The sequence below is a fragment of the Hyperoodon ampullatus genome (assembly GCF_949752795.1).
Source record: "Hyperoodon ampullatus genome assembly, chromosome: 19".
Lineage (NCBI taxonomy): Eukaryota > Metazoa > Chordata > Mammalia > Artiodactyla > Ziphiidae > Hyperoodon > Hyperoodon ampullatus.
Window position 1 is genome coordinate 14,259,828 of NC_136932.1, and position 26,137 is coordinate 14,285,964.

Here is a 26,137-nt window from a genome sequence, read left to right on the forward strand (position 1 = left end):
CGCCCACTGAGACGGTAAGCGCCGAGAACCAATGAGCAGCCCGGGGGCGAGGCCTGGCGTCGCCAGGACGCCGAGCTATGGGTGTAGAGTGGATCGGGGAGCGGGATGTGTCTCCTGCTTGGAGCCACGGGTGTAGGGAAGACGCTGTTGGTGAAACGCTTGCAGACTATCCTTCCGCGCCGGGTGGGGGGAATGGGGGTCCGGAAGGGCCTGGGGGTCCGGGGGCCGCTGGTGGCGAGCGGGGTGGGGGGTGTGGCGAGCGGGGTGGGGGGCGCCCGGGCGGGGGGCGCCCGGGGCGGGGGGCGCCCGGGGCGGGGTCCGGCCAGCGCTCCCTCCTCGGCCCCGTTCGGAGACCTTGACTACCTCGCACAGCTGAGCTCCCGGGATGGGAAGGGCGACCTGGGCGATCTTCCCCCCACGCGGCCCACGGTAGGCATCCGGCCTCTTGCAGGTTTAGGAGAAGCGGGTCCCCTTGCCGTTAGAATAGCGCTTTGGGCTCCTTTTTTTTTTTTTTTTGTAATATTTATTTATTTGGTTGCGGCAGGCGGGCTCCTTGGTTGCGGCATGCTTGTGGGATCTAGTTCCCTGACCAGGGATCGAACCCAGGCCTCCTGCATTGGGAGCCCGGAGTCTTCACCACTGTGCCACCAGGGAAGTCCTTGGGTTCCTTTAAATGGAAGCTGGGGTCTGGCGGGTCAGTGTGTTCAGTACAGACTTAAGGAGGTGGTGTCGCCGCGGGGAGCCTGGCTCCGCCCAGACAGAGTCCCAGGGGATCCGGAGCCTCCCGCCCCTCACCACTGGTCAGACTGCATTTGCTGCTCGCCGTACAGGGCGAATCCCGCTGGTGGGCGTTGGTGCCCTGGCCACAGCCAGCCCTGAGGGTTCTGGACGCCTGGGAGCATCTTCAGGCCTCCTCCCGTACGGGTTCCGCCTTAGGGCCTAAACACTTGAGAAGACCTATGCTGGGGATTAGGTTGCAGTGTAAAGGGCTGGGCACGTTGCTATCCAGGAGTTCCGTGTGGGAAAGCGCTTGTGGTGGCCTCTGTGCATCCTGGTTTTTTCCACAGGTGGGTACCAACCTAACGGACATCGTGGCTCAGAGAAGGATCACCATCCGGGAGCTGGGGGGGTGCATGGGCCCCATCTGGTCCAGTTACTATGGAAACTGTCATTCTCTCCTGGTAGGTCGTAATCTTTTGAACTTCCTTTGGGGAAGTATGTCCCTATTCTAGCGTTGTCTAGTCCCCAGTTTCACTTTGTGTGGGATAGAGTTTGGTTTCCTGGGCAACTGTGCGAGTCAAGGAAACAGGGTCCAGACTAGAGTTGCTTCCTTCTGGGACCCCAGCCTGATCCCTAGGGCTCCTGAGCCCAGGCTAATGTGAAAACTCACAGAAGGCTTGCTGAGGGCAGTGTTCCTTTTCTGCAGGTAACTGTGCCATCCACTCACTGCCTTATTGCCCTGGGTATGTTTTTATGTTTTATGTTTGAATTTTATATCCCCTGGTTCGTCCCATCCTGGCAAGGCCTGTGCCCCAAATTCTAGGACCCTTCCTTGGAAAAGTAATGGCCACACAAGTAGAGACTTCCGCGTAGGTGGAAACAAATAAATAACACCGGTCCTTCTTGCACAGCTCGCTCCCCTCTGCTCCTGCCTTTCCGGAAGCCTTTCTCGCTCTTCCTGAGCCAGGCCCGTGATGCGAGGAGAGGAGGTTTGGCAGGGATGGTGTTCCATCGCAGGGGGGTCCTAATTTCCATTTACTTCTTTCCAGTTCATGGTGGACGCCTCTAACCCCACCCAGCTCTCTGCATCCTGTGTGCAGCTCCTGGCTCTCCTTTCGGCAGAACAACTTGCAGAAGCATCGGTTCTGATTCTCTTCAACAAAATGTACGTGTCCGTGAGCTGAGACGGAACGCAGGGGTGCCCCAGGGCGGAGCTCCTTTGGAGTGTAGCCAGGAGGGTGGCTCGTTAGGGAGGGGCTGCAGCGATGGCAGCCCAGTCTGACAGGTATTGCTTTCACTCCAGTGACCTGCCCTGTTACATGACCATAGAAGAGATAAAGTCGTTAATCAGGCTCCCGGACCTCATTGCTTGTGCCAAGCAGAACATCACCACGGTAGAAATCAGTGCCCGGAAAGGCACTGGCTTGTCAGAAGTGCTGCGCTGGCTCGAGGACACCCACAGAACGAATGGTTGACTGCAGGGCCAAGAAGCATGGCTGGCCCGCTCTGTGGCAAGAAGGCAGAAGCAGCACTGCTTGGCCTCTGGCCATCTGCTGCTTTTATAAGGGCAGGATAAGCCCTAGAAGATGGGGTTCTGTGCTGAGTTGCAGTGATGGGTAAACTGAGGCACCCAGGTTATAGAATTCCTGACATCTGCCCTCTGGCTCCAGCGCTGGGAGAGGAGGACAGGCCTTCCAGTGGCTTGTGTCCTACACCATCCTGGGATGGTTCTAGGGGATTTGTTCCCCTCCCCCCAGGAGAGCTGCTCTCTCAACTCTGACACAAGCTCCAACCTGTTGAGTTTCTGATACCTTGACAGTATAAGGAAGCTTGTGGGAAAACACCTATTGCTTGGTGCATTTGTGTCCTAGGGCCTCTGTAACAAATCGTCACAAATGGTGGCTTGCAGCAGCATAAACTCACCTTCACGGTGCTGGAAGCCAGAAGTGGGGAGGCTCTGAGGGAGAATCCATTCCCTGCTTCTAGTGGCTGCTCGTGCCGCTTGGTGTCGTTGGCTTGTGGCTCGCAGGACTTGAATCTCTGCCTCTGTCTTCACGTGGTCTTCTCTTTTTATAAGGAGGATGTAGGGCCCACCCTAAATCCAAGGTGATTTCATCTCAAGATCCACAGTTACATGTGCAAAGATCCTTTTTCCAAAGGTCACCTTTGCATGTTCCGGGGGTTACAACTTGGATGTATCTTTTGGGGCCACTATTAAACCTACTGCAGTCTGGTAAGAAACCCTCTGCTTCTGCGTGTGGTTGTGAGTTTCCTACAACAGCTTCCTCTGTCTCAGCTGGTGGTCTAGCTCATTGGGTCATCGGCCCAGGCCCTCAGCCTCCTCGCGGTTTCCAGTTGGTCACACTGCGGGCGTGAGGGGAGCTCTGTTCTACAGAGGTTTTAAATGGCGCCCCGAGAAAGCTCTGTATGTCCTGCAGGGCAGTGCAGTCTCAAGTCTTCCTTTCCCTGTTGAAGCGATAGGCCTCCCAGTTCAGTGCTGCCGTTCCCTGGGAAGGTTCTCAGTTGGCTCTTGGATGTACAGGGCCGGTGCCGCCTTCTCAGGCAGACCACGTAGGTGCCAGTGGTCCCCCTCCATGGTGGGTCTGTGGAGATTTCACAGGACCCACAGTGACTGGCTGGCAGATGTCCCCCAATCTCAGGGCACCGAGGAGAGCATGGCCAGACCTTCAAGTGTCAACCATTCATGGGCCACATGCCTAGTTCACCTTTTGGCTTGATGCAGATGTGTTTTAACAAAAGCATTTTAGCATTTTCCAAATGAGGCTGCCACAGGTGGCACTGTTGAGGCCCTCCGAGGGCTTTTGGAAGGCCGACATGGCCCCCATTGGTCTCATGGGGCCCCAGGGCCCCAGCACCCCTAGGTCTCTCTAGGGCGGGAACAGTTCACACCAGCCTGCCTCAGCCACCCCTGTGGTTGTGTCTTTGCCCCAGCCACTCTGACCCCAGGGCCAGACATCCAGGCCCAGAGGGGACAGGCAGGGCTACATCTGTACTCCAGGAGATTGGCCTGAGGGGCCTGGGCTCCCGTTGCCCTGTGTCCTCGACCCGCTCCTGTTTCCCTAGGTGCTCTGAGAAGCGGCTCCCGGTTGGAGTAAATGTCCTCCGTGAAGAGATCCTGTAGCTGGGCAGGTAATCCTGAAGAGCCCTGAAAACAGTTTTCCCAAGACCTGCAGGACAGAACAGCCGGTTTTTTGAGGTGGTGACTGGCTGGACGGCTCAGGCTGAGGCCATGGAACGGTGCTCTGCGGTGCCCATAACACCTGAAAACGGGTGCAGCGATGGTTTGGAGCCCCAGTGGGGACCGCTCTGTGACTGTGACCCTTTAGGGGGTGCTGGCCACCTGGAACCTGTCTTTTCCCTTCTGGGGTGAAGCGAGGTTCTGAGCAGAGGCTGTCTGGGACCTGAGAATCTGATGAGGGGCTGGGCACTCTCCCTGGAGAACGTGCCACCTGGACACACTCCCCATTCGCCCAGGTTACAGGGTGAGCTTCTGAACGCTGGGGTCCTGCTAGGCCCCCCAACACCACCCCCCAAGGTTGGCTATCAAAGGGGCCCATCGGGCTTCCCTGGTGGCGCAGTGGTTGAGAGTCCGCCTGCCAATGCAGGGGACGCGGGTTCGTGCCCCGGTCCGGGAAGATACCACATGCCGCGGAGCGGCTGGGCCCATGAGCCACGGCCGCTGAGCCTGCGTGTCCGGAGCCTGTGCTCCGCAACGGGAGAGGCCACAACAGTGAGAGGCCTGCGTACCACAAAAAAAAAAAAAAAAAAAAAAAGGGGGCCCATCCATCCTCAGTGTCCCCGTTCTCAGAATTGCCTACAGAGCTTGGCAACATGGTGGCTGGATGGCCCCAGAGCTGCTGACGTGGCCTGAGTGCTGCTGCGGCCTCGCCACCCGCCCTGGTGGCTCCTGGACTCGGCCATGCTCTGGCTGCCCCCAGCCCTTCTTTCCTTCTGCCAAGCCTCCCACAGGGCCTCCTCTCCCCCGCTTTTCGTGCCCTCCCATCCCCACAAGCCCCTGCTCAGTGTTTCCATCAGATTGTCCCCCACCCCCACTCTGGTCAGCTGCAGGTAGAGAGCTCCAGGTCAGCTAGGGCTTCAGTTCCCACCAAGCCTTGCTTCAAACTGCTAACGTGTCAGAAATGGCACGTAAATTCCACCTTCCATGTCCTCCACTGAGGGTGCTGGGGACTGCGCCAGAGAGCAGGAAAAAAACAAAACGGCTCAGGAAGAGAAACAGGTCGGGGGAGAGACGGACCTGGGATTTCCAGGTCCCTGCTACAAGCAAAGGCCACAAATTTCAGGAGAGACAGTTCTGAACGGCCCCATCCAGTGATGGAAATGCCCACTGGCGCTTGGAAAAGCCATTGAGCCTGCATCTCCAGGTTTCCAAGTATGGACTCCAACCACGGAGTGAGTGACACATGGGAATAATGTGCTGCTCAGATCTGCTGGGTTTTATTACCAAGAAAAAAGGGTGTTTCAACTAGGGGAGGAGACTGCCTTCCTCTACGGCTCCTAAGCTGACATGCAGAACAGGCCAACCTGAATGACAGCCTCAATGCAAACCAGCAGGCTCCCTGTTAGCGCACCTTATAAACGTGTGTCTGGTGGAGCAGACACACCTGCCCCTGCTGTTGGGTTCCTCTGCTGTTCTTGGTCTGGGCCTAGTGAGTGCCGGGATCTAAAAGAAGGACCAGCAGAGCTAAGTGGCCCTAAGAGGGAGGAGCTCTGTTCCCACACACACACACCCCGAAGCTGGGGCAAGTACTCCATCCAGCGGGAGGGAAAGCAGCAGCCATGGTACTTGCCTGCACAGCCCAGCGTTGGACCCCCAAATTCCATGTGGATGCCACAGGGCCCTCTGAACTCTGTACTGACGTCTCAAAAGTGCTGATGCCGCCACCTGGTGTCTGTGTTCCCAGACTGGCTTGGGGGGGTGCAAGAGTCCCCCAGGTATCAGGACCAAAGCAAAGACCGCCTCCTGCCGGCCCCAGGTCCAGAGCAGGCCTGGAGCACTAGTGCTGTCACGTGCAAGTTTTATATAAAATATAAAACAATATGTTTAAGGTAATTCACTTGCTCACCTGTTAAAAATGAGTAAAAGAAAATAGTTTTAAAATATCAATAAAATTAGGGGAATTCCCTGGCGGTCCAGTGGTTAGGACTCCGTGCTTTCGCTGCAGAGGGCCCAGGTTCAATCCCTGGTCCGGGAAACTAAGATCCTGCAAGACACGTGGCATGGCCAAAAAAATAAATCAGTAAAATTAGATAATTTAATGAATTGTGAATTTCATTCACAAAGTGATAGCTTTTTAATATTTAGGAGTAAACTGTCAAGAAATGTAAAGGACACATATGAAGGAAACCACAAACTAGCAGCAAGGAACAGAAAAGATTTATATACACAGTGGTTCTTAACTGGGGCAGTTTGGCCACCAGTGGACAGTCTGTAAATATTTTGGATGGTACAGCTGCAGGGTAGGGCCTGTGCTCCAGCATCTATATATATCTATAAATATAGAGAGAGGGAAAAAGAGAGAATGAAATTTAAGGAACTACCTTGGGAGTTCCCTGGTGGTGCAGTGGTTGGGAATCCACCTGCCAATGCAGGGGACACAGGTTCGAGCCCTGGTCCAGGAAGATCCCACATTCCGCAGAGCAACTAAGCCCATGTGCCACAATTACTGAGTTTGTGCTCTAGAGCCTGTGAGCCAAATATTATGCAGTATTTTGTGGGAAGCTGTTGGATCCAGGGTTGGTGTCACATTCCCAAAATACAATCCAGAAAAACTCCACACTGCTCCCTCCCAGGCACTCCAAATTGCCTGATGGACCATTCGAGGTTTGGCAAGTGGGTTTCACAGAGCTGCCCACCATCTCATGGGTATAAATAATTCCTGGTAATGATGTGCATGTTTCCTCAATGGACTGAAGCTTTTCCACGTAGACAAGCCACTGCCTCCTCTGTGGCTAAGATCCCATCGGAGAGGAACGCTTCTTGAACTTCATAGTAATTGGGGAACCCACTGTATTGGTCAAGTGCTACGAGTCTGTGCCATTTGGCCAGTTCTCATCAAAACCCCCTTGGGTCGGCGTAAGCGCCAATCAGAACGTGATCGGAAATCTCCCCGATATCAGGAGAGCTGGCTGATTCTGCAGCCCAACAATGGTCACTTGACTCACTGGCTAAAATACTTTTAGACAACCACATAGCCTTCGATTTCCTACTTGCTGAACAAGGAGGCATTTGTACGATTGCAAATACTACCTGGATAAACACTTTTGGAGTAGAAACTGAATTACACAAAATGAGGACACAAGCCCAAATTTCACCTGACTCTCTCTGGTCCTTTGATTTGTTCAGCTGGCTACCTTCAGGTCTAGGGTCATGGTTTAGAACCGTCATACAAACTAAATGTCATAGTATTTCTTATTCTGCTTTGCATATTTTTTATGGTTTTGTTTTTGTTTTGGCCACACCTCGTGGCTTGTGGGGTCTTAGTTCCCCAACCAGGGATTGAACCTGGGCCTTTGGCAGTGAAAGCACAGAGCCCTAACCACTGGACTGCCAGGGAATTCCCCATTTTTAAACTTTGTACATGTTGCCTATCAACCTCCTGTAGAAATGACACAGTGAATAGTATGATGTTGGCTCAATGCCTTGAGATGACTGCTGATGCCTGTACCTTCATAAGACACGATTTTAAGAGTGAAAATGGCTGAGAGTTCCTCCTTCTTTCTTTGTTACTCAAACGTGGGCTCACTTGGTTTCAATCACTATGCACTTTTCCTCTGATGTGAGACATGACATCCAGGAAAGGTCCTGGTGCTAAGGGACAAAACACAATTCCACTAAAACTGATCAGTGATGCTCTCAAGGAAAGATCTTCATCTAAAGGGGGGAATGTGGAAATGAGCAAAGGAAAGCTCAATCAGAATGGGGTAGGGAAGCTATGATGGGAGGGCTCTCAAGCATGCATCCCTCACCACAGCTCACAGACCCAGCAGGAAGGAAGGTCTCCGTCCGGCCCAGTGACAAGCTACCCACTGACTGCAGCCAATGGAAAACCACCAGGGCCCTCCTAAATTCCTCCTAAAACCTACTAAAAGCTGACCTTCCCTTTGTCTCCTCCAACTTGCCAGTTTGCTTGTCCTGAACTGAAATTCTTCTGATTCCAAATAAACTCATTTTGGCTAAAGACCTTATGCCATTCTTAAGGTCAACACCTTTAACCCGGGCTGAGTGTCTTGATGGCTGATCCTACCTGGGTTCTGTCTCTAGGGATGACCCGAGTGTGGGCTCCATTTCTGAGGGGTGATACCCAGCTTGTGGGTCCATCTCTGAGGGGTGAGCTCTGGCCTAGTCACCATCTCTGATGGGTGAGATTGGGCCTGGTGACATCTCTGATGGTAAAGCCAGCCTGAGCTAAGTTGACCAGTTTTAGGGGCACTCTGACAAGGGCCTGAGGGAATGTAATTTCCACATTTCATGGGACCAAAGGCAAACTTCCCTCACCATGATCTGTTTCCTCATTGCCACATTCATACTGTACTTGCACTGTATCCAAGAAACACCGGTGTTTCTCAGCGACCCCACCTCACCCCTTGCTCTTGCTGCCCTGTCTCGGGACCCTACTGTCAGAAGGATGCCAACATTGAACCAGAGATGTGCTGCCTGCCCCAACTGCCATGTGATGGGGGCAAGTCCTGGCTACTGCATGGCAACCAGCGCCTGGTCATCCCACGCAGGAGCCGGGGCCACCCGCCATGCAGAAACACATCCCTGAAAGAGTGACAGCCCTGATTCCAGGTAGAGCTTCCACAACTTAAATTTTTTAATTCAAAAATAAACTTCGCAACGGGAGAGGCCACAACAGTGAGAGGTCCGTGTACCGCAAAAAACAAAAACAAAAATAAACTTCATTACATAAAATGCAAACTTGGGGAAGAGCAAAATAGATTCCACAGAACTCCACACTCATTCTCTAGGATTGCCAGTGCCGAGGCCTAGCGCTGACTGAGCTGTCCAGGCCATCTTTGCTGGCTAGAGAAGCCCAAGCTGGAGAGAGTGAGGGAGCCCGGCAGCTGTCCTTCTCCGATGGGGCTATCAGTGGCCTGCCCCTATCCCTCCATGTTCAACTGCTAACAGTCTGTAAGCCCCGGCCCCATTCTCTCACTTGTATCCCACATCTGAGCAGGATGATAAACCCAGGTGCTCCCTCCTTTGGCACCTGTGGGAGATTCAAACCTCGCCGGGCCCTGCCCTTGGCAGGAAATCACACGGCCCCTCTGACTACAAGAAAGTCCTGGGCTGGGCTCCTGTCCTTGCTGTCAAGCCACTCTAGACCTGCTGGAGAGCCCTGCCCTGTCCTCCCCAGAGACCTTGATGACATAAGGACCCAGCCTCCCCAAACCTCGATGTGGGTGGCTCAGTCTCCACACCTAAACATGAGCTGGGGTGGCTCTACCTGCCCTGCGAGGACTGTGACAGCAGTGCCGTGAGCTGGTCTAGGTGGCCTAGATGCTGACCCCCGCCCTTTCCCCACACCAACCTGCTGCCTGGCTCTCGCTCTAGCTGTACTGCTCTGTCGAATCCAGCAGAGCCTCGCTTATTGACTTAGTTAACCTAAATCGGCAGTGTCTACAACTAACTGGTATTTAGGGACAGGATTATGGGATTGGCCCTCTGTAAAGTGGCCCTAGGTTGTGTCTCAGCCTGGACCTCTGTTTCAGAACAAAGCTGTATGTGATGCTAGGCTCAAGGGAATGATGCTGGCTGCATCTCACCCAGGCACTGACCCCATCTCTGGGGGCTCAGGAGACAGACGACGCCCTGTGTGAGACATGGGGCCGGCAGGTGGTCACTCACGAAACAGCAGTCTTTAGGGAGAAAAAACAGGAGCCCTCTCCCCAACTTGAGTCCCAGGATGTGTGCCAGGGAGAGGACTCTTGACTGCAGGCCATCTGCCCATCTACCCCCAACCCAGGTGCAGCGTCTCTGGTCCCTCACCATCACAGCTGCGTCTTTGGCTTCTTCCCAGAAGGGAGGTGGGGTGGCTGTGGTGACTGAGCCCCCTGCCGCTGCTGCTGCAGTTTCTTTAGCGCCCTATAGGCGTTCACAGCCCGCTCTCTCTCCTCCGCCATGATCCGCTGTCTGGCCAGAGAGGTGGTCAGAGGCTGGGACACACCGCCAGGGCTTAAAAGCATCTTCAGCATCAGAGATTTCTTGCCAGGCTGAGGAAGAGAGAGAGGGAGGTTGAGGCACAGATTCAGGAAGGAGGGGAGGTAACAAAGAACCTAGGTCGGTCCAATAGCTTAAGCCCAGTGAGAACATGGTATCCTCCACCTGTGTGCCCTGAACCAGGCAGCACCGAGGGGCAAAAAGGGCAACTCCCCCACCCCGGCTTACCTGGTCCCTACTTGTGCTCATCCTGGGCTTGGCAGTCAGCTCTGGGGGCTGCAGGGCAACCTCACCAAATTTCACAGTGTCTGGAGGGGCAAAGAAGAACTGAGGCCTGCTGCCCACACAACCACTGCAGCCCTGGCACCCGGAGCCACTGTCCACCCACCCACCGACCCTGGGGAGACAAAGCTGCCCTGAACCAGGGCTGACACAATTGCTTTGTGAAGAGCTACCTCGGAGCAGCTCCTGCTCCAGCCTTTCTGCTGCCTTTTCCTCCCTCCTCTGCTGGGCCTTAACCAGCCGTCGCTTCTGGAACCTGGGAAGAGAGCACAGTGCTGTTCATTTTCCTAAACTCTCATTTCACTGGACTCAGGAAGAGGCAGAGGTCACCCCTGCCCACGAGGGACGCATCATGAAAGACCCCAGGTGGCTGCCTCTGAACCCCAGGACCCACAGAGAGCGCTCAGAACCTAGGAGGCCCCTCCAAAGTTCTAAGTCAGGGGTCCTCAGCGGCTGCGGCTGTACCTCTACAGCCCATCGGACAATGTCTGGAGATGTTCTGTGTTGTCACAACGTCGTGGGGAGGGGGGGCTCCTGGCACCTCATGGGTGGAGGCCAGGAATGCTGCTCAACGCCCTACAGTGCACGGAATGGCCCACACCCGAGAATCATCTGTCCCAAGTGTCAACTGTGCTGCTGTGTGTAAATGGCCCCGCACAGCAGCACGTGTGACATGGTCCCTTATTGTTACTAGAATCAATGTTCAATGACAGTTTTGGAGATCACTGTGGTTTTAGGTGGTACCTGGGATATGTTTTGTGTGATATAATTTTCACTGGCTAACATAAGTACATGTATGATAAGAATCTGGACGTAGGGAAACTCCACAAAGCTGAAAACAATCTAACTTTCACAGCTTTTAAAAGAATTTCTTCCTTTTTTTTTTTTTTAATTTAGGCCACACCGCATGGCATGCGGGATCTTAGTGCCCCAACCAGGGATCGAATCCACGCCCCCTGAAGTGGAAACTTGGAGTCTTAGCCCCTGGACCACCAAGGAAGCGCCCAGTTTTAGAGAAATTTCTGATGAAAGCCTGGCTTGATTCATGACAAAAGTTGCAGTAAAGGCAGAAACACATCTCAAAAAGCATTTGTTTGCTGACACCACTGCCCCAGCTCCCACCCACAGGCTCAGGGAGGTGGCACACAGCTTGCATCCCGGACTTCTCCAGGGCTGAGGGTATGGCTGGGCAGGGGAGCTGCAGCTGGCGGTGGGCTTCCTCCTGGGGCCAATTTCACCACTTTACCCACCAGGAAGCTGAGTTTGAGAGGTCATAGAACTTTACAAATGACATAGCTACAGGCTCTCAAATCTCTTTTGGGCTGGAAAGATGAACCCTGGAAACCAGTTTCCGTGAGGCAGGCATAGTCCCCTGACGGCCTGCAGGCCCTCCTGGGAGGACACTGAGCCTCACTGTTTTTCTACTTCCCTGTAACAACTGGCCCGGGGTGGACAGCTGGCCCTCAACCTCCCTTGGCTCTTGGACGCCTTGATGCTTTCCAGAGAGAGGCACAGACAGAGCTAGGCCTTCCGAGCTCTATGGGTTCAGAGCCTCCCAGAAGCGCTGACGTTAAGTGGCTGCGGTACAGAGAAAAACACCCACTGACTCCAGGTCCTGCTCGGCCTGAATCATGGGGTAGGTGGGGTGCCCCTTGGCAACAAGATGCTGTCAATGCAGAAGAAATTGGTGGGACCCCACAGCCCTGCCTCCCAGCCCCTGCAGGCCCCACTCACGCTTTCTTACTCTCCGACTTCCTCTTTTTGGGAGCCGCCTGCACCTCAGGCTGCCGGCCGGCCTGGTTCTTGCTGAGGAACAGCACGTGCTGCGCCTCCTGCTCCATGCGCTGCACGTAGGCCCTGTCGGACTCCCACTTCTTCTGCTCGAACTTGGGTACAGCGATGTCCGGCTCCACTCCCTTTGCTTCCTTCTCCAACGTCTTACTGAAGGCCACCTGGGCTGAGGACAAAGGGAGACCTCAGAGGGGAAAGTCGTGAAGTGAAGGCAGGAGGGAGTAGGTGGTGCTGGGCTGGCCGCCCACGTTCATCTCCCCTCCCCAGGCCACAGGAAGGGAAGACCAGGCTCACGCGGGAGCTAAAGAGGATCTAAGATGCCAGCTGGGGGTAACCTGGGGTGGGACCCCCACAGCCCACTGGTACACGTCAAAGATGTCCTCTGCAGCTCGGTTGAAAAAGGAAACAGGAAACAACCTAAGTATCCGTCACTAGCTGACTGGCTGAATGAATCCCCCTATGTTCATCCAGAGACGTCACTGCACAGCTGCTGAGAGCTCGGAAGAGCTACGATAAGGACGTGGAAAGACCTACAAAATCCACTGGTAGCGAAAACCCAGGACACCAAACAATATAGAGAAGGAAGGTATAGCTTCTACCTCATAAATATGTGAAACTATGCATATTTCCCCTGGGAAGGTAAACAAGATGGACAGCGGTTTCTTTTAGGGGGAGGGAGCAGGATTCAAAGACAGGGAAGGAGGCCACGCCTCACCTCGTATCTTTCAGTACTGTTTGATTTCACCACGTGTGTAAGTTTATGTCTTTTAAATAACTTAAACCCCAAAAAGAGCTGATTCAATAGAGCAGGGTTCAGAATGTGCCATCTTCCATCTGGGCCAGTGCCCTCCTCTACCCCTCCCCTCAACTCTTTATTTCACCATCGCTTTGGTAGCCATCTAACCCCCAATGAAAAGCCTAAGGTTGACAAAGAAATTACAAAACAGCATTGCTGCAAAATCAGTCCCATGTTTGGGAAAACAAATACCTGTACGTGTACACAAAACACAAACACCCTGGGCCCCGTTCCCCAGCATGTGGAGTGTTATCTCTGGCAGAGGCTGACAGCTGGGCACCCTACCTGGCCTTGGGGGGAGGGTGGGAGGGATGAGTTTCTCAGGGGGTCTGATCAATTCCCTCCGTAACCTCTAGAAACCATACACTTCTCGCCACCATGATTTCTGCACTCAGGTCCAAGGAACCATCATCATTTCTTACTTGCAAGAGCCTCGCTGGCCTGCAGTGTCCTCTCGCCCCCTCGACTGTTACACGGTGACCTTTCCTTCAAGTAAATCTGCACTGACCGTCCCCTCTGATGGATCTCCACTACTCCTGGGAGGGGAAAATCAGCACTTCCACCTTGGCCCATGAGGCCCCAGGGGCTCCTTTTGGAGCCTCACCTGAAACCACACTGCCACCTGCTGCCAGCCACCACTCTGGCCCTGGTGACACCAGCCTTTGGTCAGTCCTCCACATGCTCCTGCACCGCCTGACTGCTGGGGTCTGGCAGATTTCTTCTGCCTGAAACGCCACTGAATACTTGTGCAATTAAGTAGATTCAAACACGCAAGGCTTTATGGCCACCGAGCATGGGCCTGCAGTTACCCTCTTTCTTCCTCTTCTTGTTACTGATGGGGTTTTTCATCTCCTGGCGGCTCCTCATGATCTCTCGGAGCCGGAAAGGGATTTCCTGTTCATCTTGGTTCTCAGGCTTGCAATTCACTTTCTTCTTTTCTTTGCTGGGAAGGAGAACACGGGGGTGAGACACGTCTCCAATCGAGCATAAGGAGAATCAGAGAAACCGAAGCTGAGCCTGGAGAAAGAAACTTCGCAGGCCACCCTGGCCGCTGTAGTGCGTGCCGGTCAAGGGAACACGGCCTCATCCTCGCCCGCCCGGAGGCTGTCCCTGGACCGGTTTCTCACAGGACGCTGGGTGGGGGGCGCTCTGAGAGTCCCAGGGAGGCCCGTCGCTCCCTGACCTCGTCCAGGATAGCAAAGACGGCGCCCCGGAAGGTGACAAGTGCCACACCGGAGACTCCCTCACGCCTCCGCCCACCCGGCTGACCCTCCGGGCCGCCCACCGCACGGATCACACAGCGCGCTGGGCCCGGCGCGGGGAGGGGTGCCGGGGAGTCTTCAGGGCGATGAGACCAGCACCCACCTGCGCGGCCCCGGCCGTGGCGCCGAGCGCTGCTTCCCCGGCTCCTGCTGCCTCCGGCCCTGCGGTCGCCCTGGGCTCCCTAGCCCCGCCGTCCCCGCCGTCCTCGCCGGCACCGCAGCTCGGCGCCGGGATCCCGCCATCTGCACGCCCTACGCTCAAAGGAAAAGCCACTTCCGCACTCCCGCACGGTCCGGTCCCATGCCTGCCATTTCCGCTTCCTGCGCTCACTGGGGCGGTGCAGCTCCCTGACGGGTCGGGATTGGCCAGAGCGGCCGCCATTCACAGCTCGGGCGGGACCGACTGGGGGGCGCCTGCGCCGTGCGCCAGGCCGTGAGAGATGCTGCTGTGGAGTGTGGCCCGGGGAGCCCTGGCGGTGTCAGTCGCTGCCCGTGGCCTGGCAAGTACCGGCGGGGACGGTGACGGGATACGTTCGGGAGGCCGGGCCCCGCCGGGGCCGAGAAGCCCCGCTCTCCCGGCAGCCGGGCAGAGCCCAGGGTAGCGCCGGCGGGTTCTGAGCTCGTTCCCTCGTCCAGTACCTGTTGAACACCTGCTGTGTGCGAAGCCTTTGGGGAAGCCTCAGTGAACAAGGAGTTGGTGCTCCTCGCAAGAGGAGTTAGAGAAATAAGTAAAGTTTGCGCCTGTGTTCAGTGCCCTGGAGACAGAGCAGGGAAGGGGACCTGGGGGCCGGGGTGGGGGCTGGAGGTGGGGAGAGGGCTGCCCACTGGCCTTTGGCAATGACTTGGGCTTCTCATGTGACAGAAACAGGGATGAAGGGGTGATGCGATTAGTCAGTATGCTCACGGGGGAGGGACGTGGCAGTACTGGTTGGAGAGGGAGAGGTGGCTGTGTGGGCTGGAGCTCACAGGCTTCCGCCCCCGCCATACTCCTGTCCACTGGGCAGAGCCATCTTAGCTGAAGGTGCAGTCTCAACCCCCACCATCTGCTGGAGGACACGCCTAGTGCGAGGCCTTGAACCCAGCATTTCTCATGAACCTGTGGCTCATCCTCGTACCAAGCGTTACATCCATTTTACAAATGGGAAACTGAGTCTATAGGTGAAGTAACTTGTCTAAGGTTACGCAGGAAGTGAGGAAACTGAGAAAGACGTGGAGCCCCTGCCAATGAAAAGAGGCCGAAATTTCCCCAGAGCTGGAGGCAGGCAGAGCCTTACCAGCTTCCTGGAGACTCATGTGCTTATCTGAATCCTTAGGGGCCACTATCCAGCTGGGACTGGGGCCAAAGGCTTCCTGGAGGTGGCAGCGTTCTTCACAGGATCCGAGTCCGTGAAGGCCACAGAGAGTTCAGGAAGGACCATGTGGAGGGGGGCTCCCAAGCAGGTGCAGCGGGCACTGGGCAGCCCGAGTCCTCCCTGCCTGTTGGGGGCCCCTCAGAACCCCTGTACCCGCCACCCCCTGAGCTCCAGCCCCCCACCAACTGCTGCATGAGCGGCTGCCCCAACTGCGTGTGGGTGGAATACGCAGACGCACTGCTGCAGCACTACCAGGACGGCGGGGAGCGGGCCCTGGCCGCCCTGGAGGAGCACGTGGCTGATGAGAACCTCAAGGCCTTCCTCCGGATGGAGATCCAGCTCCGTCTGAGGAGTGGAAGCTGAGCCGCCTGGCCAGACAGCCTCACCCCGACAGACTCCTCCTCGGAATGCAGCACAGCCTCCTTTATCCACGGCCCCTTTGTGCAGCTGGTGTCGACGGGAACAGGAAGAGTTGTTTATTGACTTTGCCTGAGAATAAATAAGCTCTGTGTGGTGGTTAGACAGGAGGCTTTTGTGTTGTCATCCATAGGTGTGTATCACCTCAAGGAAAGCACGTGCAGATGTCATTGTATGTCCACTGGGCACCTACAGCCTTCACCACCCTGTGAGGTTGGCTAAACCTGTTTCCTTGACTATTCAAGTGACAATGACCCCAGGGGCCCCCTTCTATGTCCCAGCATCCCAGAAGTCCCAAAGGTCAGCTCTGGTTACTCTCAGTGGTGCAGCAGAGGGAGGACCATCTGGTCCTGAGAGGTTGCTGTTAGCAAAGCTCTGGCAGGCACAAATGCCCGCAGGTGCCCTGGAATGTGCCCCATTCATCCAGCTGCAGGCTTTCAAGCTCTGATACCAGTGGCCTGGACGGACAGGGTTAAATGAATTTATGCCTGTTTTTTTTTTTTTTTGCGGTACGCAGGCCTCTCACTGTTGTGGCCTCTCCCGTTGCAGAGCACAGGCTCCGGACGCGCAGGCTCAGCAGCCATGGCTCACGGGCCCAGCCGCTCCGCGGCATGTGGGATCTTCCCGGACCGGGGCATGGACCCGCATCCCCTGCATCGGCAGGCAGACTCTCAACCACTGCGCCACCAGGGAAGCCCCTATGCCTGTTTTATCTTCTCTCATTTAAGGGAAAAGCTTGGGTTGTTATAAGGCTTCACAAAGAATTTGAGCTGATAAGCAGGCCTTCCCAGGTAGGGGCCTTCAATGTAAAGCCAGAGTTTCCCACAGAGACAGATCTGTGGACAAGAGAATGAAACCACACAGCCACAAAACGTGCAGCCATGCTAGTGCCTGGGGATACACCCGGTAGTGCGGGCTGTCTTGGCCAGCTAGTGATGTCATCCAGAAGCAGTTTTGGTTGGTTCAGAAGTGCGGGCTGTCTTGGCCAGCTGGTGATGTCATCCAGAAGCAGTTTTGGTTGGTTCAGAGAAACATGATTACAGCAATACATGTTTGTTACACTTTATGTCAGAGGCATCTACTCCAACCCTGTCCTACAGATTTGAAAATGGCCCAGGAAGAGAAAGATTTCCCTAGAGACAAAAGCACAGCAGAGCCTAGTGGGCTTGGGGACCCCGAAGGGGTCTACAACAGGGAGGTGGTTTACCTCAGAGATGTAGGAAGAGGTTTACTGTATTTTTCTCAAAAACACATATTTGTGAAAGATTTTCTATGTGTGTATGATACTGGGGCAGATCTTTGAAGTCCCAGGAGGAGGGAACTAGGGGAAGGGGAGAGACGTACAATAGAAAATGTACCACATGGCGTGAGCAGCAGGTGCAAAGGCCCTGGGGTGGAAGAGGCTCCTTGGAGCACAGAGAGCAAGGGGAAGGGATGAGAGGTGAGGCCCAAGAAGTGGATCGGGACAGGCTATACAGGGCTTTGGGGGCCACAAAGGCGGGTTCCTCAGCAGTCAGGACAGTAAAGGTGGGGAGGCCTAAGACAGCAGCCAGTGCCGTCTCATCCTTGCTTCAAAAATGAGCAGCTTCGGGAGAGTCTGGCTGTTCATGGTCACACCTCCCGTTCCTGCCTTTACCCTGTCTCCGGCTCGTCCTTCCTTCAGGCCCTTGACCGCACCTGAGCCCCTTCCCCCATCTCGGGGAATCCTTGATGCTGCTACCCACCCCACAATCTCATTAGTGTGGTGTCAAGACACAGTCCTAATCAGATTATCCAGCTGCAGGATAAATGCCCAGCCAGCACCCTGCCTAAGGGAAGCCTGCCACTCATACCCATGGTCCCCTGAGAACTGCCCCGGTACTTGGTGAGTAATGACCTTCCCAGGTTGCTTTTCCTGGTGGCCACTTACCCAAGGGCGTTAGTGGGTATCTGCCCAGAGGGTGGGGAGTGGGTGGGATTTTCACCACCATCCTGAGGTCTGGGTCTGGGGGAGGCCACCTACTGCCCTGTTCATAGAGGACACCCAGCCCATCACCTCCTCTGTGCCTCGTGCGAAATAGTGGTGCAGGCTGCCCCCCAGGCTACCAATGGTCTCGGAGCCTCAGGCCACACACAGTCAGCTAACCTGAGTGGGCACCAGCCACAGGCCAGGCTAGGGCCAGGGCAACTTGGGCAGCGGTTTCCATGGGGACAGCATCTGATAGTTGGCTCTCTATCAGGGCTCAGAGCTGCCCACGCCAGGCCAGTGGCCTGGGACTAGAGAAGGGGTCCAGCTGGGCCTACACTACCTAGGCTGTGAGGAGTGGGTGTCGTGGGGTTTGAGCAGCTGGGGCCACCAGACCTGCTGCTGTCCAACTTGGACCCCATGTAGATCCAGCTCCTGTCCCCTGGTTCCTCTCAGGTTGCTGCTGATCCCGGCACAGAGACCGAACCTTAGGGAAGGAAGGTCCACAGTGGGCTCCACCCAATCCCAGGTGCCCCGGCACCTACAACCAGGCCTTCCTCGCTGGTAGAACCACCTGTTCTCGCCTCCCGGTTGATCTCAGCCCTAATACTCTAGCAGGCAGCTAGCGGTGGCCCCAGGCTGGAGTCAGGCATTGCCGCCCACAAGTGGGGAGGGGGGCAAGAAATGGGACCCAAGATGGAGTGCCTGAGGCATCCAGTGCCAGGGCAGCGGCTCCTCTCTGCATCATGTACGTAGCCCCAGAACTTTCTGGGCTTATAGTGGGCCCTGAGGAATTAGGGTCTCCCTCTGGTGCTAATAGGCTTAGAGGAAGGTGAGCTGCCCCTGGCCTAGGTCACCCAGGCTTAGGGCATCCAGGGGGGCACTCCGGGGGAGAGGAGGAGGGGAGGTCACCCTGTGCAGTGGGTTCAAGGACACCAGCAGGTGATGCTGGTGCCCAGTGAGTGGCTGGGGTGGGGTGGGGTGGGGGGCGGGACGGGGGAGGTAGGGTATTTACCAGCAGAGGGAAGACGCTGCTGGGGCCAGGGCTACACAGCTCGCCTGGGCATTTCATTGTGACACAGGCCCCTCCCCTGCCCGGGCACCCTGCCCTCCCATTTCTCGGGTTAGCGTTATTGGCACCGCTAGGTGCCTAACATGCCACCATGAACGAGGCCAAGTGTCCCACCCCAGGGATTGGGATGGGGAATGCAGGAGAAGGGGGAGGCAGTGAGGAGGGGCACACCGGGGGGCCACCCAGCACTCTCACCCCCTGCCTGGGGCTCCCTGGGACAGGGGGCTGCTGTTAGGGTCATACTGGGGACCGGTGGGTCTCACGTTTCAGGTTTTCCTCTGCTCTGGTGGGTTGAGACCTGAGAGGTGGGTCGGAAGCAGGAGGGCCCACAGCGTGAGGGAGTCCAGAAGCCGAAGGTCACCGCGGGGTGTCTGCCAGCCTGGCCATGAACCTGGAGCTGCCCAAGGCCGAGATCCGGTCGGCCACCAGGGTGATTGGGGGGCCCGTCACTCCCAGGAAAGGGCCCCCCAAATTTAAGCAGCGGCAAACCAGGCAGTTCAAGAGCAAGCCCCCCAAGAAAGGTGTCCAAGGGTAAGCAGAGCTTTGGGAGTGCTGGCCATGAGGGGGGTGGAGGGCCCACCTGCTGCACAGGAGGGAGATGGGGCTGCACTTCAGGTTGGGGGGCTGGGTGGGGCCTCAGCCACTCTTTCCTGGTGGAAGGTGGTCCCATCCTCTTAAGCAGGTGGTGCGGGTCTTGAGGGCCTGAGCCAGCCTGTCTCAGGGTCCCCCATTCCCTGGCACGGGGGGCGGGGGGCGGAGGGGCTCCTGTCACCCTCTCTAGCTGTTCTTGTCTGGAAAGCACACCCACCCACGGCCACCCAGACACTCAGCCACAGCCCCACCAACTGATATGTCTCCCTGCACCTAAAGAGCCCCACGTGTACACACCCAGGACACACTTAGACACACCGCGTTCCCAGGAACCTGCACGCAAGTGTATGCACACCCCCTCTCCGCTCTTCCTGGCCCTGACTGCTCTGTTCTTGTAGGTTTGGTGACGACATCCCCGGAATGGAAGGCCTGGGCACAGGTATGACGGCCACTAGCGTCCACCCAGGTCCCCCCCACTTGCCCACCCCCCAGTGTGCCTGGGGCCCCATCACCCCTGCCCCTGCTTCCTCAGGCAGAGGCTCACTTAGGGCACCACCCCCAACTGTCCTTCATTTTTTCTTCCCAACTTCAAGCTTCAGACACCACCCGAGTGGGGTTGTTCCTACTCAGTGGGTCCACCGAGTGCTTGGAGGGGCTGGAAAAGAACAAAGCTCTTGCTGTCCCCTCCCCCCAGCAGCAAGGCCCACCTTCCTCTGGTCCCCTCCCTGGGCCTGCTGCACCCACTCTCTTCCTGGGCAGGGCACCCATTCAACACACCCCAAAGATGGTATGTCCTGAAAGGAGGGCTCTACACCCTGGACTTGTACTCTCACCACTGGGGTGTGAACAACAGGGCCCGGAGGGGATGGTGGCTTCTGGGGCCATGGGACCCTCCTGGACCCACTGGCCCCCTTGTCCTGCAGACATCACTGTCATCTGCCCATGGGAGGCCTTCAACCACTTGGAGCTGCATGAGCTGGCCCAGTACGGCATCATCTAGCACTGGACCCCGGCCCTTGGCCCCTCCATGCCGCTGCCCTCTCTGGCCCCTGCTCAGGATTCCTGTGAGCAGGGCCGCCCCCACGCCGGAGGGTTCCAGAGTGTCCAGAGATTGTGTCTGGAGATCCCCGCAGGCGGCGACCTCAGGCCCACAGAAGCTAGTTGCCAGGAGCCCACCAAGTCCCTGCAGGACACCCTCTCCAGCCGGCCAGGCCTGGCTTAACTTCTGGAGACACTGCTCCACAGACCCTCTCCTCCCATGGCTGGAAAGCTAGGGCAGGCCTCCCAGGAGTGTCCTCTGTCCTGCCTGTCTGGGGGTGAGGACAAGCTTCCCCCACTAGCCCTTCCCAGCTGAGGCCCTTGCACTGGCGGAGTGAGTGGCGGGAGTCCTGCGGGCGTCAGTGAAAGAGCAAGACCCCTCTGGATCTGTCACACCAGCAGGATGCTTGTCCTTTCCAACATGGCCCATGTCCTGTTTCAAATAAAATTAGCGTGTCCCGCACCACTTGTCTGGGATGTGTTGTCAGTGGGGGCAGGGCCCAAGGGTGGAGTCTCTTCAGCAAGAGTGGACAGATGTGGGCACAGGTGGCAGGGATGGCAGGGGCCTGGCCAGGCTGAGGGAAGGAAGCACATCGGGCGCTGAGCCAGGCTCTTGATGGCTGGACTGGGACAAGGCAGGCAGCCCCACGTACTCTGGGGGCCAGAGCTCAGGTCAGGGGGAGGGAACACCTATCTGCTCCCCACAGGTGAGGAAACAGGTGCAGGGAGATTGGGCCCAGCCAGCCCATCCTTACTGTCCACTAAAGCTGGACAGACTCCTACCAGTAACCCTGCAATTCCACTCCTGACACCACACCCAGGAGAAGCAGGGCACGCTGCCACACACAAACCTGTGGAAAACTGCCCCCAGTGGCAGTCATCTTCAGGAAGCTGCCCAAGTGCCTATCCACACGGACGTCAGGGGGTCTGTTCACACAGCAGTGACCAGAGAGTGACTCAGGAAGGGGGCCCCTGTGATTGTATTTATGTGAAGGCCAGAAAAAGCCATGCTAACCAAAGGCGACAAAGTTCCAACAGGGATGACCTCGAGGAGGAGATGAAGGACCCTTCTGGGGCTGGATCTAGACCTGGTAGTGGGTCCACAGGTGTGTGGATAAGTAAGAACCCTTAGGCTGCCCACTTAAGTTGGTGCAATTTACTGTATGAGTGATACATCTCAATAAAACTTACCATCCCCCCCCCCCAAAAAAAAGCACTCTGGAGGGAGAGGCCTGGCCTCATCCTCAACCACCACAATGGACAGGAAAGGGGGAGGTGGCCCCAGAGGAGAGCAGGGGCCAGGCTATGGTGAGGACATGGGGACTCATAGACAGGGCTTGGAGGTGTTGGAAGTAGGGGGGGTCATTGGTGAGAGTCAAAAGTGGTCAGATGTGGAGATCGGAAGTGAGGGTTGGGGTGAGGGTCCGTGTTGGGACTCGGTGGCAGGATTTCCTTCAGTGTCACTCGCCCCCCACTCTCCCTGCCAGCCAGGCTTTGCCTGCACCCTCTGTGGGAGGCAGACGCTGGCCAGGCAGTCGTTGGGGTCAGCTTACACTCGGACCATGGCAGCGTTTGCAAGCAAATGGGCAGTGTGGGGGAACGGGGACCCTGGGGAGGCAGAGGCCAGCAGGTGGAGGAGGCCTGGGGGCCCAAGGTGCGTGTCCACAAGCACCAAGGCGGGTTATTCTGACACCTTCCCTGGGAGGGGAGGGGAGGCCTGCGGCCCCAGACCCCATCCCGGTGCCCTGGTCTTTCGTCTCACCTGCCAGTCAGCCCGGGACCAGTTTGGCAGAGGGGAGGGCACTGAGTCTGGGGGTCCTGTGGACAAGCCCTCACTCTCTGCTGCCCTCTTGTGGACAGCCAGGGCCCTCACCAGCTGGGTGGCCAGCAGGAGCTCTGCCCCCTGGACCACCACCACAGCGATGGCGTAGCCACCTGCAGCCCAGATGTTGCTGCGCAGCCACTGGAGGAGTGGGGGGCCGCAGCCCTCCAGGTGCACCACTCTCTGGGCCGCGTCCTCATCCAGGCCCAGGGCCCCGAAGCCACACTGGTCATTGACTGAGGCTCCATCTTCCCAGGGGTCGATACAGCAGGAGGCAGGAAGGCTGCAGGCCTGGACCCCAGGGGAGCTGCAGTTAAAGTACCTGCAAGGGCGCATGGGAGCATCAGTCTGGAGGGCAGGGCCCCTGGTCTTGGACCCCAGCGCTGTGTGGAATGTCTCCTACCCGCCTTCAAACTTCCATGGCCACACACACACATAGGCACGCAGGCATGAATGCACACTCACATGCACACAGCAGGAATCCACACTGGCAGGCATGTACACACACATGCACACGCACACACACTTGTGCACACACAGACACACACACGATACCCAGCTCTCTATAATTCATCCCAGCACTGGGTAGCCCTCTGTACATGCTTGGTTAGAAGGCACACACTGCGTAAGATAGTTGAAGGGAGGCAAGGGTTTGATGGGGGCTGGAAGTAAGATGGCCTCGCTCCACAGATGCTGTTGAGTTGGTCTGAGCAGCAGAGCTGGAGTGGGAGAAGGTGGGTTGAGGACTGGTAGAGGCTTCTGTAGTGGTCACCGGGTCGTCGTGGGGGCATGAGGGGCCACACTGGGCAGCAACAAGGGACGGGAGGCTTGGGAGGAGCTCGCAGGGCCTCGAGAGAGTGTTGCTCTTGTCACCCACTTCAGGCAGCCCTCAGGTGCCCTTGGCCTTTGACTGGCATCCAGGGCCCTGTGACCGGCAGGCTCATCCTTCGCCCTCCCTCACAGGCACAGTCTCATCTCCTTGAAGAATGGGCTTCACTAAGGCAGGGGCTTGGAGGTCGGCAGGCTGGGTGGCATCACAACCCCAGAAAGGGCTGCCACCGACCCAGAGTCACACTTGGCCACCTAATGAGAACAATCCAGATGGGTGCTTCTAAGGTGCCCAGAAAGAAGGGCCCAGCATGTCTCAGGGACTGCTGGGTACAAATGGCTGGTTCTCAAGAGTCTCCATATGGCTCTAAACACACACATGTACACACACACAAACACACACACACACGCGGTGGAGGGAGAACTGTGGAGTCATAGTCCAAAATGATGTCCTGAACTAAACTAAAAGTTATTTTCAATTGACGTTGAGATGTACGATGTCCTTACTGAAAAAGAGAAAAAACAACAACCCCCAAAAGTGACTTTCTAGCTCTACTGGCTGAGCTTCTCTATTAACATCCCTGCATGCATGTGGCCCTGGCTGGGTCTGAGTGTGTACATGCGCAAGTGTGCCCACATGAGCGTGTGCGCACATATGTGTACGGGTGGAGGAGCCTATACAGGTGAGTTTGTGTATAGGTGAGTATGTGCATGTGAGTGTGCGTGTGGCCCACCTCCTCTCCAGCCCCAGGGACCCTGCCGGCCACCATGGGGCTGCCCTCCGCCCTTGCAGGCTCTAGGACTCACAGGTTCCGCTGCCAGTCCTGGTAGGAGGCCACCCCGCAGCACTGCAGCCCGAGCTGAACTTGGTCAATGAGGAAGCACAAGTCTGGGTCGTCTTGGTAGTGGGTGATGGCCATGCGTAGGACGTGTTCCAGGTCATCCTGTAACTGGCCCCAGAAGGCCACCACCAGGGCCCCTGCCACGGCCTCTAGCACCAGAAAGGCAAGGATGCCCCCAGAGAAGCAGCGCAGCAGAAAGGCGTTCTCGCAGAGGGCGCCCAGGCAGCCTGCCAGGCTCACCGCACTGAACGCCAGCCCGCCCAGCACCAGCCCCAGCATGGGGTCTGCGGGCAGGGGGCCCCCCCAACTACTCCCCAGAGACCCCTTGACAGCCAGGCCCCAGAGCCCGATGGCCAGGGCCAGCAGACTGAGCAGAGAGAAGACGAAGTTGGACAGGAAGATCAGGCACTTGAGGCAGCTGCTTCCCCAGGGGAAGCAGCAGGCCAGGACCCCCCCAAGGCCTGCCCTCCGGGCCTGGTCCTCCCAGGGTGCTGGTCCTGGGTGACTTGAAGTGAGGGGGCTGCTCCCGGTGAGGGGTGGCTCCTGACCCCCAGCATCCTGCAGAGGGAGGAAGAAGAGGGAGGTCTCACCAGGGCAACCCTTTTCACTCAGACCCTGTGACACTCAGCTGGGAGCAGGGTCAGAGCCTGCAGGAAGGAGGAAGCTGGAAGGTGAAGCTGGAAGGTGAAGGCGGAAGGGGGTGCTCAAAGACCCTAGAAGGCCAGGGACATGGGAGCCTTAAGGCTTGTCCTGCTCAGCCAACCAGCAGAGGGGACGGTGAGGGGCTCTGGGGGCAGGGAGAGGAGAGGCCAGGAGACCGGGGCTCTGTGGGGTGCAGGGCCTCCCAAGGACCCCACCTTGCCCTCCAGCAGGACACTCAGCCAAGCTCGGGGGCCCTGGCCTTACCACAGAGAAAATTAACAGGGTGCTGATGGTTGGGGGGGCCCACACCCTCTCTCTGTTCCCCCCACCCTCCTCTTGGTTCCCCAACAGAGGACTGGCTCACTGATCATGAGGTTGGGAGAAGCTGCAAAGCCAGTTCCACTTGGCCCCTGATGGACAGTCTCCGCTTCAGATATGCCCGCCTCCGTAGCCCCTCCACTGGCAGGCAGGTATGGGAGGGCTCCTGCCCCCTCTCTGCAGGCGGAGGGGCAGCAGGCCCGTGAGTTTGGTTGTGGGGGAAGAATGAGGAAGCTAAGGCCCCAGGCCTGGGCAGGGCTCCCAGGTTACCAGGAAGAAGCTGGCCCTTCACTCCCCACCTATCTGACCGCATCAGAGCACAGGAAAGGAGGGCTATTGATCAGCCCCCCCAGAACTCAACAAGTCAGTAAGAGCAAAAGGACAGGCTGCCGGCATTGGCCTTCAGCCCTTTCTGCACCCTGAGCCAGAGCCCACCCCCCGACCCGCCAGATCCACGGGGAGGCCTGCCAGATCTCTTGTGCAGGGGCCATACCAGGCTGAGCGGGTGGCAGCCTTGAGGAGGGGGCAGCAGGGAGGTGAGAAGGCGGGGCAGGTCACAGGTGGGTGGGGGACAGGGAAAATGTGAGGGTGGCCTGATGGCCCTGGTGGGCACCATCCCCTGGGTGTGTGCTTTCCTTGGGGTGTGGACGCACCCCATGCCGTGTCAAACACAAGGGCAAGGGCGGGTCACCTTTCAGAGTCTGAACAGGGCCCTAGGGGAGGTTAAGGCACCTGATTAATAAAGCCCCACCCCAGTCTTAGCAGCTCCTCCTGGGCATCCACCTCCTGGCTGGCCCCAGCACACAACATGGCTCTGGTGGGCCAGGGTGGGGAGAACCCAGCCGGGGACATCTCCAACCCCGGCAGGCCTCCAGGCACTGCTTACCTGGGACAGCAGGGGGCTCTTTTCCCCCTCCTCCATCCTCCACCAGGACAGGTGTGCTGGTCCCCCGCTGGCCTCTCTGGCTGGGACACCAGGGCTGTTGCTGCCTGTGCCCCGGCTGCTCTGTGAGCTGTGAGCCCCACCAGGACTTCGCAGTCACGATCAGATCATGTGAGGAGTCATAGTTTAGGGCTTAAGACAGCCTCTGCTTGTTGAGATGCAAAGGATCCTTCTTGAGCCCAGATTCTTGGCCTCGCTCTGTGCAGGCATGACGTGGGTGGGGCTGTCAGGGGGCAGGCCTCATGGTCATCACCACAGGGCCCCGGTGTGGGCC

General features: G+C 57.2%; 5 protein-coding genes across 6 annotated transcripts; 3 read left to right on the forward strand and 2 right to left on the reverse strand.

Annotated features, from left to right (window-relative positions):
- Positions 1 to 105: 105 nt before the first annotated feature.
- Positions 106 to 2,195, forward strand: ARL16 (ARF like GTPase 16; the record flags this gene model as incomplete). The annotated part of the gene is made up of 4 exons (XM_079726146.1): positions 106 to 429; positions 1,068 to 1,181; positions 1,770 to 1,885; positions 2,024 to 2,195. The coding sequence occupies 4 exons, from the start codon at positions 106 to 108 to the stop codon at positions 2,193 to 2,195; spliced, it is 726 nt and encodes a 241-aa protein (XP_079582272.1).
- Positions 2,196 to 6,179: 3,984 nt separating this feature from the next.
- On the reverse strand, positions 6,180 to 14,296 carry CCDC137 (coiled-coil domain containing 137; the record flags this gene model as incomplete). Of its 2 annotated transcripts, none has more annotated exons than XM_079726393.1 (7): positions 6,180 to 6,250; positions 9,752 to 9,975; positions 10,151 to 10,230; positions 10,378 to 10,460; positions 11,939 to 12,161; positions 13,601 to 13,734; positions 14,157 to 14,296. In XM_079726393.1, 6 exons carry the CDS (start codon positions 14,294 to 14,296, stop codon positions 9,754 to 9,756), a joined length of 882 nt encoding a protein of 293 aa, XP_079582519.1. In that variant the 3' UTR covers positions 6,180 to 6,250; positions 9,752 to 9,753. The 2 variants fall into 2 exon arrangements, with proteins under 2 accessions (XP_079582519.1, XP_079582518.1); XM_079726392.1 differs by lacking the exon at positions 6,180 to 6,250 and adding an exon at positions 8,553 to 8,592.
- A 155-nt stretch (positions 14,297 to 14,451) lies between these two features.
- OXLD1 (oxidoreductase like domain containing 1) lies at positions 14,452 to 15,917 on the forward strand. Its single transcript, XM_079724651.1, has 2 exons — positions 14,452 to 14,553; positions 15,367 to 15,917. The coding sequence occupies exons 1-2, from the start codon at positions 14,494 to 14,496 to the stop codon at positions 15,766 to 15,768; spliced, it is 462 nt and encodes a 153-aa protein (XP_079580777.1). The 5' UTR covers positions 14,452 to 14,493; the 3' UTR covers positions 15,769 to 15,917.
- Positions 15,918 to 19,224: 3,307 nt separating this feature from the next.
- PDE6G (phosphodiesterase 6G) lies at positions 19,225 to 20,430 on the forward strand (the record flags this gene model as incomplete). Its single annotated transcript, XM_079724947.1, has 3 exons — positions 19,225 to 19,370; positions 19,829 to 19,869; positions 20,354 to 20,430. 3 exons carry the CDS (start codon positions 19,225 to 19,227, stop codon positions 20,428 to 20,430), a joined length of 264 nt encoding a protein of 87 aa, XP_079581073.1.
- Positions 20,431 to 21,611: 1,181 nt separating this feature from the next.
- Positions 21,612 to 25,845, reverse strand: TSPAN10 (tetraspanin 10). Its single transcript, XM_079725124.1, has 3 exons — positions 25,807 to 25,845; positions 23,926 to 24,518; positions 21,612 to 22,612 (listed from the first exon to the last, which is right to left on the reverse strand). The coding sequence occupies exons 1-3, from the start codon at positions 25,840 to 25,842 to the stop codon at positions 22,150 to 22,152; spliced, it is 1,092 nt and encodes a 363-aa protein (XP_079581250.1). The 5' UTR covers positions 25,843 to 25,845; the 3' UTR covers positions 21,612 to 22,149.
- Positions 25,846 to 26,137: the final 292 nt, after the last annotated feature.

Excerpts from the sequence above, each read along its gene's own strand:
- OXLD1 (XM_079724651.1), top strand. The coding sequence starts at position 14,494 with ATGCTGCTGTGGAGTGTGGCCCGGGGAGCCCTGGCGGTGTCAGTCGCT. Across the intron at positions 14,554-15,366 it reads CAGTCGCTGCCCGTGGCCTG|GGGCCACTATCCAGCTGGGA; the intron begins GCAAGTACCGGC and ends CTGAATCCTTAG.
- TSPAN10 (XM_079725124.1), bottom strand. The coding sequence starts at position 25,842 with ATGGAGGAGGGGGAAAAGAGCCCCCTGCTGTCCCAG. Across the intron at positions 24,519-25,806 it reads AGAGCCCCCTGCTGTCCCAG|GATGCTGGGGGTCAGGAGCC; the intron begins GTAAGCAGTGCC and ends CTCCCTCTGCAG. Across the intron at positions 22,613-23,925 it reads CAGGACTGGCAGCGGAACCT|GTACTTTAACTGCAGCTCCC; the intron begins GTGAGTCCTAGA and ends GCGCCCTTGCAG.